At 30.0% G+C, this 12,552-nt stretch overlaps 1 protein-coding gene across 3 annotated transcripts in view; it reads right to left on the bottom strand.

Moving 5' to 3' along the window:
* The window catches only part of LOC114125619 (uncharacterized), a 57,243-nt gene that overhangs the window by 3,222 nt on the left and 41,469 nt on the right, over nt 1-12,552 (bottom strand). For 2 of the 3 annotated variants that reach the window (XR_003592533.2, XM_027989348.2), the window contains exons 3-8: nt 5,152-5,529; nt 3,211-3,459; nt 2,599-2,820; nt 832-1,160; nt 596-761; nt 19-270 (exon numbers count right to left, since the gene is read on the bottom strand). Coding sequence is in view for 2 of the 3 variants with exons in the window: in XM_027989348.2 (XP_027845149.2) it covers nt 19-270; nt 596-761; nt 832-1,160; nt 2,599-2,820; nt 3,211-3,459; nt 5,152-5,412 (1,479 nt within the window). In the remaining variant the exon portion in view is untranslated. Of the gene's footprint in view, nt 1-18; nt 271-595; nt 762-831; nt 1,161-2,598; nt 2,821-3,210; nt 3,460-5,151; nt 5,530-8,477; nt 8,910-12,552 lie in introns of those variants that run through there. The other variant, XM_027989350.2, reaches the window with a different exon arrangement.

Below are 12,552 nucleotides of genomic sequence, written 5' to 3'. Positions count from 1 at the left end.
ATTATATTTATGTATTACCTGTGAATTATGAGCTGAATTAGGACTAGCATCTCCAGAAATACCACTATCTCCGGATTTATCACCAGATATATGAGGTTGATCTATGATTGGTATTAAATCTTCCTCTCCACCGCTACAGTTAGGACTAACTGGTGAAGGACTTTCTAAAGCAGTGAGCAAGCGCCAAGCAGCTGTTGGACTAAATCTAGGGATATCAAATTGTTTTCTTGGTAGTGTAGGTCTTAGTTGAAGAGATATGTCACCACCGCTCTAAAATATGCATGTAAAATAATAATATACTTTTAAGTTTTAGTCATAGTGAAATAGATATAAAATATTCCTAACTTATACCTAAAATTTAAATATGCAAGGGGAAATATTTAATTGTTTTTATTACGTAAAAATAAACAGATATATATTCGTGATAATAAAAATATTATGTAAATTTAATTTAATTAAAAAAAAAAAAAAAAATGAATAAATTGATTAAATTTTGAGCTTACGGAATGTATATGAATTTTAACTTTGTGAAGATTAAAAATATTATTCACATGTTAATAATGATTACTGAAATAAAATCGTCTTTGATATATACCTCGTCTGTGGGGTTACTGCTAGTAATACTATCAGAAGGTGAAGCGTTCGTTTTATTAAAGCTCTCAGCGAATCGATCTACGTCTTCTAAGGTTCTACTAATCTTTGTCGTATCGTTGAATTCGTTCATACCGAAATAGAAAGTTTTCGGTTTAATATCTGGCACGCTAAACAACAAAAAGTACATTAAATGATTGAATCATTAAAATAATCGTTAACTATTTTTATAGGGCATGCCTCGTTTTTGGTTTGTCTTTCTTGTCATGACTCTTGTTTTCGTCGTTGGAACCTGTGGCTGACGAACCCTCACCCGTGCATCGGACATCATCGTCTTCTTGTGATTTTGTAGCGAGATTTGGTATCGACCTGGACATCCTTTTAGCTCGATCGGCCATTAATCGTTGTCTGTTTGAATTCACTGGGCTCTCGCGATGTTTGTCACTGTCAGCGACCACAACCGTACGTTCTTCGGAAGCCGGATTGGACGAGCTTTCCGAAGCGCGACCTACGGGTGGATGACGGAATTCCTTTTCTCTCAGCCTTTCAGTCACACGTTTCAATTCAGCCTACAAAATGAAGATTAATAAAGTTAGTATTTAAAGTTGTTATTAAAAACCTTTAGATGAATAAATACTTAATTGTTGACTATTTTGACCGATGTTTGGAGAAAATAATAATAACAATAACAATAATTGCAGTTTATATGAACAGTAAAGCAGAGTATTATATAATAATCATTGATCAGTAGTAGTACCTATTTTTTTTTTAAGTTCATAAACAAATAAAATAATTACTTTATAAATGCGATTTTTTTTTTGCTGCATGAAAAATCTAATAGGGTTATTAATATGGCCGCCTAGGTACCTAACCGGTACGGTCAATATGACGCGTGCCAGAAGATTTCCTATTATTCCTATATCTGAGCTAGCTGCTCTGTTGCTCTATTGCGTAAGTACTGTATGCTAACTGGTCTGTACGACAAAGGACGCCCCCCTTGGAAATCAGCAGCTGCGACATTGTTATACAAAGCAGTGCCTCGTTGTTAAGAGCAAGGTATAATATGCAAAGGGGTCAAACATGCTGGACGCTAACATTTTGTTTAGGGGTGGCGAAGGTTTAATGATGTTAAAAAAATATGCGAGGATTTGCTTTTATTGTTAAAGCGAAAAACCTTATTATTACAATGCGTGCCAGTTAGATTGATTTATATTTATATAGTATATTTTTTAGTTTAAGTTTTTTTTCTAAATTGTAATAATCTATTATGAAGTGAACTTTTAATAAGTTATGTTAATATATTGTTAATAGTTATTTTGCATTACATAATTGACCCAAATAATGTTAAATATTCAAACTCACTACCTATTGAATATAAGATTGATTTAAATAGGATTATACTACAGAAATTTCGGGCAGGGACTTTGGAATATACTGAACAATGAACATAAAATATAAAATAAATATGTATATAGGATAAAAAGTAGTCTGTAATTTACAACATCATAAGTAATCAAAAATATTTATTTTAATTTCTATTAATCTAAAGATATAGATTTACAATCTAAAATACCTATCTAAAAGGCAAAATAAGTATTAAGGTAATTCCAATATTAAATAATTTATTACTTTGATATATTGTTTTGATACGATATAAATAACTTAGTTTTTGCGGTAGATTATCGGAAAATAGTATGCAATTAGTACCTAGTATTTATAGTGATTTTTTTTAGTGTAATCGGACCTGTAGTGTAAATCATAATTTCAGATTTTTTTTTTTTTTGAGGTTATTTCTGTTGTTAATTAGATACAACATATATCTGCGTAGGTATGTCAAGATTAAAAAAAGGAAAAACATAAACGTTATGATTATAGTATCGTGATTCATACTATATATTATAACAAGTTTTTTCCATACAATAAAGAAAATACGACATGGACTAGCAATCAAAATGAATCTTTTCAAAACTAAATCTTTCATTAAAAATACAATAAAAGTCAACTCACTTGAAATTGTGGAGAAGACATGCTTCGATGTAGATTGCTAGGTTGTGGCTTAACTTCAGGCTGAAACTCTGCGTTTTTTAATTCGTCTCTGCTGATCTTACGTTTTGTCTCAGCTCTAGTCTTAAATAACCTCAATCTCGGCATACCATTATTTTGACTAGATCTACTATTATCCCTGTGGTTTTCCCAATGTTGATAGGAGTCCGGCGAAGAGCTATCCATCTATGAAATGTAAAAACATGTAACTTAGATAAAGATACCGATATTTTATTAAACTGAATGGGTAAATCAAGATATAAAGTTATTTAATGACTGGAGGAAATTTTATTTAGGAAATGTGTATAACGTACTATAATATCAGTTTGCTAAATGTTTAAGTCCTCTACTCATTTACATCCATAATCTATATAAAATGTATATACCTATATATTTCGAGTAATATTTTAGTTGTAAAATTAAAAAAAAAAAAATAATACAAATTCATTATATTTAACGTAATTACATAATAGTAGTAATTAGTTTTATTATAGATATGTCTTAAAATATACAGAATTATTTCTAAAATCGAAATATAATATTAACTATAATACTATATTAACTTATTGTACTCACCCCGTTATGATGTGACGATGATGGTGGCACTTGAGGAGCTCTATACTTTTTTTTAGATCGAGACATCCTGCCTTTGACAGCACCATTGTCTCCATGATTGTGATGATGTTGGTAACTCATTGGTGGCAGTTGACGGGAGTCTGAAAACCGTAAGTCCGGTTCACTTGTATACATATTGTACCCCATACGGTCTCGCCTTCCATCTCTAGGAACGTGTCTTTGAATCTCGTACCCATATCCATGTTGGATCTAAAATAACATTTTTTAATTATTGAAACTTTATTGCGACCTTCATTAAAAAAAATATTTAATTATTTTAAATTTAAAAATGTTCACACAAAAATATTCATGCAGATATTTAACTCACGTTTTTATAATATAATATGTGTATTAATAAGTACATTTTACAATTTTTTTTAAATTTAAATTAAATTTAAATATTATTTGTATTATTAAATACAAGTTCTAATAAATACCATTTAGGTAATGTATTTAAGTTTCAGTCAAATTTTATTTAAATTAATTGTTTTTACAATTTATAATATCAATATTTTAATTAAAAATAGATCGAGGAATATCTCAAATTATAATAGTTAACTTGTGTAGTATATTAAAAATTATCATTGTAGCAGTTATCGTCCATAAAAATTTAATTAAACGGTTAAAATTTCTAACAAATTTGAACAATTTTGTTTTTGTAACAATGAATGGTTTTAAAAACACAATTATTTATTACATATTATAATAATATATAAAATTACTCGAGACTTTAGATAATATTTTGTATCAATTATTTGTAAAAGGGAGTTTTAGATAGGCAAACGTGGTACACGTGTGTTTAGGTGAAATGTGTAAGGTATCAAAACTCTATTTTTTAGTTATCAATCATTATAATAATATACTATAATTTATACGTATTTTATTATAACATGATAATATTATGTAATATGTATATATCCTTTAATTTCAAGGATTTATATTATTTTTACGATTTTATTTTTAAATAACGAGTTCATGGTCATGATATTTATAGAATCAATTAATTAAGTGAAAGATTGATCGGTACTATTTTTCTTCAATGCGATATTTATTTTATTTTATTTTACTGTTAGGTAAAAAAATAATAAAACATACAATCAAATATAAAAATTGTATAAATTAAATACAATTATTTTTGTATTAATATCGAATACTTAAAAAATAAGAAGTGTGTAAATATAAATAGTATAGGCATTATAGTATTTTTTTAATAATCCCATAATAACTACGGAGAGAATATATTATATGTACCATACTCAAGGGTAATAACTAGTTATATAGATAGTTTATACTAAACGAAACACGTATATTAATTTAATACATTTATTTATTTAAAACTATAAATACCAAAAAGTGACTAGCTTGAATAGTTAAATGAAGCATTTATAATCTAGGTGTTTCTTAGACCACCTTATATATTCTGAGCTTTAAAGTTCTATATTAGTAATTACTCTAAATTAGGACGTAAGAAAGTGTAAAGATTAATAATGAATTATAATAATTATATATATATATATTTATTAGAGTAATTGCCAACCAGAAATAACAATTTGAATAAAATATTTACAAATCAATTGTTTTTCGGTTGATACATTATTAATATCAATTTTAATAATCGATTATTATTCTTAATAGAAAATTACATTTAATGTTTATAATATTGTTAAGCGATTTCATTAAAGAAATAATTTGATTTGCATTGAATATGCAATTAAGTTAATAAATTAAATTTGAACTAATTTTATGAGTAAGCGTACATATTTTTCCAAATTTTTATGATTTTTACTGCATATTATACTTGCCAACTGTGATACTTTTTCGAGCATAAACAGGAGTACTTTAATCGGAAAAAAATAATAGCGAAGGTAGTTACAATAGGTACATTGTAATTATTGTACTTACGTCGTCCCGGTGCAGATATTCGTATGGCCGTTTACTGTTTATGGTTCCGGCCGTATGCAGCATGGACCCATTTTCGGTGGCCCTGAGCCGTGGTCGTTGTTGGCCCGGTAAGTGCACCGGCAACACTTTGGGTCCGGTGGTTGGTGGCCTGAAGTACTGTGACCGCGGGAACGAGTAAGCCCACGAGTGTGGCGGTATCGAACGCACGTCGCCGCCTGTCGCGTACGACGTGCTGCTGCCGTGACTGTTCGAATTGCCCATCGCTGCAGCGAGTGGCTGTCTGACTGTGTGGCAGCGTTGTGATTGAACAGGGCACAACGAAGCGTCTCAGCCTCGTTCTTTGTGCGCAGCGAGTTACACCGAAGCTCGGATCTTCATCTATGTGGAAACAAATGACGAAATAAAATTAAGTAATAATCGACGAGACGACGACGGTGTGGGATTGTGTAGTTGATCAATCAAAAGGTATTTATTATTGAGTATTTAAATCTACATAATTATAGTGGTTTTTGTAAACCTTTGTTGATCAGATTTTGGTAACGAGGGTACATTTATAATTTAAATACATAGATTCGATACATGCGTCTGAGATGGTTATTCTTAATTTTTATTTTAAAAATCAATACTAATATAGGTTAGTATTGATAACCTATTAATGGGCTTCAACGCCTCATTATCCTAGAATAATAATCACTGTAGGTAAGTTATTGTGTACTGTTTTATAATTTTTATATGTATGATATATTTTATGAATAAAGTAAGCTCGAATGAAAAAATCTTCCAGTGTCCCACACCTTTGTTTTCAAAAAACGATTTTTATCGCATCCCCATTCTTTCGCAGTTTCGGTTCTTATAAATATTAACCACACATTTATTGAATAATTGGCTACGTAAGTAATAACCATGATTCTCTATCTAATCGGGCATTTTACCTGGGGCACAATCACAGTCCATCATGTACTGTACTCCGCCTAACAGTGGCGAGACCGCATTAGATTTCACAAAATAATAGTAATGATCAAGAGCAGCTCTCTCCCTCACAAGACTCAATTTAAAATACCTTTTTTCTCTCTCGATCATCTAAATTTTCAAGTATTAATATAACTATTTCATCTTATAATGTTATAAATTTGTCATAATATAAAAGCTATCCTTAATCACATTCTCCATATTGGTTTAACATTTAAAATATACGATCTATGTTATAATGGTTGAAGTATAATTATAGTTAACGCTTGAATTTCATTGAAAATTGTTTTTACAACGAGTTATCGTTTTCATTGTACTATTGTCCTAAAGCGTCCACTAATTTAATAAATCTAGTTTTAAATTTTCCATTGAATGCTTTTCATAGTAATTATAATTGGTCAATAATAATTATTATTATCATATTAGTGGTAAAATAAAAATTTGGTTCGAGTAAATAGAAAATAAAAACAAGTATGCAACATACTAATCAGGTAATGTGAAATAAAATTGCATTCGTTGAGTTCGGGTAATAGTTACTTTACGACACGTATAATAACATTATAATTATTATTACGTTGTAAATAATTTATCTCGTACATTTTATTACTATCATACAGCGATGAATGGAATATTTTAAACCGGATGGTGACTACGATATTTTTAGCAATCAAAATATATATTGACTCGATATCAAATGTAGATTATATCGAATATATAGAAATATAGTCCTCATAATTTATCACGGAGTGTGTCGGATTGAGATATTGTATACAACGTTTGAAAGAAGTTCAATATTAAATAGCCTCGTATAAGTCCTTATATTGTTTATTATAAAATAAGTATAAGGAATTATTTTAAATATAAGAATAATAGCCGTGTTATACACAATTTGATCAGTAAGAAACGTGTTAAAAAATATCCCGCCAATTGTGTTTCTAAAATACTAATAACATAATAATGATTATATTCACGTTTATATTATATTATGTACATATTTCTATCGATTTCACCACATGTACTATTATAATTATTAATTAATGTATATACCGTTATTAATATGGTTTATAAAAGTAAATTTCTATATTATAGTGTTGATTATTTAGTATTTTAGACACTCGAATAGTCATTTGATGAATAAAATGCTATATAATATATACATAGTAAAAATATATCACACCTATGGAAATAAATCTGTTTAATTTGAAGTAATCTAAAAATTATCCAAAATGTATAATGATTTTTTATATTATTTTATATTAATATTATAAATATTATTATATTATAGGCATTTTAGTAATAATGTAATTAGTAATTAATAATTTTACTAAATATTTTAAATGAAATCACACTAACTATATAATTCGTAATATTTTTTAAACACTTGTTTTGAAGGTAAGGTTTTACCTGAACGCAATGGAACCTGTGTTGCATACTGCTATATTGATTATGAATTTAATATATTTAATACATATGCGTATTTCGAATGAAGAACGTTTACAAACTTTTACGAACATTTACAATATATTTTAATATTAAGTAATTTTCTGCCTTCCGGTTTTATAATAAGAGCAAAATCTCAATATTGTTACTTGTATTTCTGACAAAAGCGTACCCCCCAATACTGTTAACTGGGTCTCAAAACTATTTAAAATAATAATTAATTTTATTTATCATTTCAATAATATTATGGTTTAATTTTTTCCGATATTTGACAATTCAATATTTAGCTATTTTAGAAAATTACGATAACAATTAATACATCTCTTAGGTAAATAGATGCTAATATTTTATAAATGAATTGTAAAACAATTGAAAATCAGTTTTAAGAAATTTTAAATAAGACTTACAATAAAAGTGATAGTATTATAAGCCGATAGTTATTTCTGGCCAAAAGAACTTGGTCAAAAAAATAATATTAATTTATAAATTCTATAAATTCTAATTCTATACTTCTATTAAATAAATAATTTAAAATTATTATTTACCATAAAAATAAATTATTACTTATTTATAATTGATTTTCAAAAGATTAGCATCACATTTTCCGAATCAATTAAACTATCAAGTCGGGGCTGTGTGAATTCTTCCTCCTAGCAAATGGGTTTTAAAGTTTTATAACGTTTATTTTGATGACTTATTAAATGTATTTCTAACAAATTCTAAAATTCAATATTTACAACTACTTGTTTGCCGTATAGTATATTATACGTATATTGTCATAATTTTCGAATCGATTTAACTGCAGATTCGGTGCTCAACTTCACGCGTGAACACGTCCACGGACGTAATATACCGTATATACTTTTCTGACAGATCTACCTACACGAATTTTCAGAAAATAAATAATACGAAAATACCTCGACATTTTCCAATGTATCCTCGTAAAATCCATAGTTAAAAGCAATAATGGTTCTCTCGCCGTTGTCGTACGAAATATATCGTTTTAAGACCGACCGACAAGTACGATCACGGAACACTCTTCGACAATATCACACGAACGACGTTCGGGTATTTCCAGAACGGCACTTGGGACGGTTTTCGCGGAAAAATGGAAATCTCCAGACAAACACTCGCCTATATAACCGCACACGAACTTTGCGCGATATACGCGATATCGCACACGCGCCCGCGGATAAGGAACGACACGACCGCGGCGGAAACGAGACACGTGATGACCGCCGATAGCGCGGCGCAGTCGTTGTTTGTTTCGGAAGGAACGCCGCGCGTACTGTACAACACACGGTGAGACGCGTGTTGCGTGTGTGTTCCGTTACCGGGTCGGTTCCGGCGAGAGACCGTTATTATGCGACTGAGAATAAGTGAGAGACCGAGAGAGTGATTGACTGAGAGAGCGAGTGAGACACACCGAGAGAGAGTGAGTGAGAGCGATAGAGATGGAGTGCGAGAGACGCGCGCTATTGCACCGCCGAGCTACGCTCCCCGCCAAACACGCTAGCGGCTGCGGAAACGAACGTCGCCGCCGTTGCAATCGCTTGACTCGCCAGCGTTAGTCGCCGTCGCGTCTCGGCTCGCCGCGCGATCGCAATAAATAACGACAAGTATTCGTAACACATAATATTATATTATAATAAATAATAATATTGTCGTTGGCGGGTATTTCAATTTTTTTTCTTAAATTCTTTCTCTTTTCCGCCGTGACTCGTACGCAAGCCCACACACGAAAAAATTTCACTCGTTCTTCCGTGTACCCGTATAGTGTCTTTTAAACGTCCTCCCTCCCGTAAGACTACTGTTATAATTATTATAACCAATTACATTATTACATAATATTACACCTATAGGTACATATATTATTGAAATTCAATAAATACTACAAAATTTGCATTTCTTCTTGGGTTGGCTGGTCGAGATACTTATAATAGTACTTTTAAAGTTGCAGAAGGAAGCGATTTTTTTTTATCTTAACCCACCCTTTAATCTGTAACTATATATTTATATCAATTCTGCCTTATGGTAGGTATATAATATATTGTGTGACAAGTGTCGTTACTAGATATTTATTGTCGGGGATGTAACGGTGTAAATATATTTTATGCAACTCAGTCAAAATATAATAAGTACCTATATATTATGTCAGAAGATTAAATCATAAAAATATACTTTATTTCAAATCAAACCGATAGACCTATTTTGATTTAGTAAGGATTTAATAGAAATGAAGACCATGGGGTACTAGGTCAATACCAACTATTTTACCACGGTATTTATTTGGATTTTCCAAACTTTTAAAATATACACTCATCACAAACACAAATACGATACGCATTCAAATGTTAGCGTCGTATAGTCGTAGTAATTGTCGCTATTTATATTTGAATTTTTACAAAATAAAAATGACATATAAAGTGAATCGTATCCTTATGAGTTACTCGGCTCGAGATTCTGGAAAAATTGACCCAAAAAACCTGGATGGTTAAGACTGACAAATATATTTGACAAAATTAAACAAAAAATAACGCGGTTATCCGTGGCTTGTTACAAAATATATACCGTTTACAATGATATTATGGGACGATAGTATACATCGATTTTACCAATTGTCTGCATACAAAGAGACATGGTTTATGAACCTCACTATATCAAATTCACGGACGGAAAGTTATCGCTGAAACATTTATTATCAAGATCCAATGAGGTTCTAAACTTGCGTGGCTCAAACGTGGAAAGTACATAGACGATTTGTATTGTTTGAAGTATAAAACTCATGATACTTTTCATCGATCAATCTTATATGGAATTTTCGTTTTTCTATAAGCGGTTGATTCTCGATCGCACCGATTTTCTGTCTAAGAGTGCGTATGTAGTGTAATTTGTAAACTTAAAGTTTACATTAAACATTTGTACAAGTGATACGAGTCTCGATTTAATCAATTCTGTCCCGGCGATGCGTATGCCCACATGTTTCCCGAGGATTACGAGTCACGCAAGGTAGGGTCCAAAAATGCATCTTTATATATGCTATAGGTAGTATAATATAATATATATTACAGGTTCCTTGTAGAAACAGATAAACAGATTTATACACATCTTTAACAGTACAAATCAGAACTTATTGCATTAACTAAGATAATATTATAATATGTGTGAGTTTTGGAAAAATCGAAGTAAAAAAATCTATTAGCATTTAAAAATATTGTCTCTTTAAGAATACTAAAAAAGTCTAAAAATCAGAACTTCAATAAATTCACGGGTAGTTAGAGCATAAAATTTAGATAAGCATATTAGGCGAATCACTCTGTATATTATATTTATTATCGCGAGCAGGAGGTACACGATTAGCAATTAAACAGTCAGCTTCCGCTCTATGCAAATTATATTCTCCCGGTGCTACCTCTATATATATTTATTTAAAACTGTTCTCGAAAACACTGTTAGTGCGCGTTTTTCCGGAACCACGGAAAACGTATATACAACCATACGTTGCTGTAGATGACGGTTCTGTGTGTATAATAGTTTTAACTTCTATGTGAATTCGTCGGAAAATTCAGTGCTAGTGACATGGATATGAAGAGACGACAACCTTAACATACTGTCTCGAAATGATAACAACTATAATAGGTATTCCGTATTTTATGTAGCTTTTGTAAAAAATATTATATATACTGTTCGTGGTTAGGCATAATAATGGAATAGACTATTATAGGTATATACTTTTATTATGAACATCGTATTATATAGTTACTTTATTTTGTAGATACACGATAATTATATAGTACAACAATTTCATTTTGAGAGATTACAAAATTATTTTTCGTTTATATAATTGTATTGTATATATTGTACTATGTGCCAATAGGCACACTTGGGGTACACTTAAACACAATGTTTTATGCGATGATCGACCGGGACGAAACACCTGTTCTGTGCTTGTTCAATAAAACGTCGAATGACTAATACACGAACACTTTCTTACATTTTTTCACAGTGGTATATGACGTACACCTATGAGCAATGTGAATTTGTTCTAATATTAGCATATTTATTTACGAGCGCGCGCGCGTTCTGTATTAATTTTCACTACTTAGTTTGTATAGTAAAAATATGGGTTGTAAAGAAACAGTATACCTATTGTTATACAATACATACTGTGGCCTTAACTAAGGTAAATAAGTAACTTATAAGTAAAAATGTTTTTATCACACGAGTTGAGATATTAAATTGTCATAGATATCGTAAGTTACATTACTTATTATTACAGCCGGCTCTGCCCGCATCTATTTTGTGTAATACTGCAATCCGACCGGTATCACGGACAATTTCCTTATCTAATCCGTATCAATGCGATAAAACAGTTTGAAACAGAATTTTTTACGATAAAAGTGCAGAATGTGGTTTATGTGTAACATCGTCGTTAACAAAGAGGTTGGTTTTGAAAAAATATACTACACACAATAATTATTGTGCACTGATGATATAATATTATTATGTTTTATTTAAAAAAATATTGTTCAATCATAATACTCGATATTCCAGTATCCGGAATACTATATCAATATTTAAATAACTGTCACACACAATATACATGTATAATTAATAATTGTATTCGATTTAATAATATAATTACTCAATATTCAGGTCAATATACACCTAATTCAGCAAAATTTGATAACATAATTTTTATACATGACAGGTTTATATTATGGCAATACGTTTATACAAAAAATAAAATTCTTCATAATTGATTATAAATATCAATGCATCATTTATTTCATTATAAATTCATAACAATTTATAGTTTTGTAAAAATGTCAATTAATGGTTTAATTATAATTATAATTTTCTATTAGTATAGATTATTTTTCATAAGAAAACTTGTTTTATACATCTATAATCAAGTAGAGATAATTTTATACTTACTTAAAGTTAAAACTATATAGATTAATGAAGATTAACGAGGAAAATTGTGCAATT

Source organism: Aphis gossypii, chromosome 1 (assembly GCF_020184175.1).
Source record: "Aphis gossypii isolate Hap1 chromosome 1, ASM2018417v2, whole genome shotgun sequence".
Classification (NCBI taxonomy): Eukaryota; Metazoa; Arthropoda; class Insecta; order Hemiptera; family Aphididae; genus Aphis; species Aphis gossypii.
This window is presented reverse-complemented; position numbering and strand designations above follow the sequence as displayed.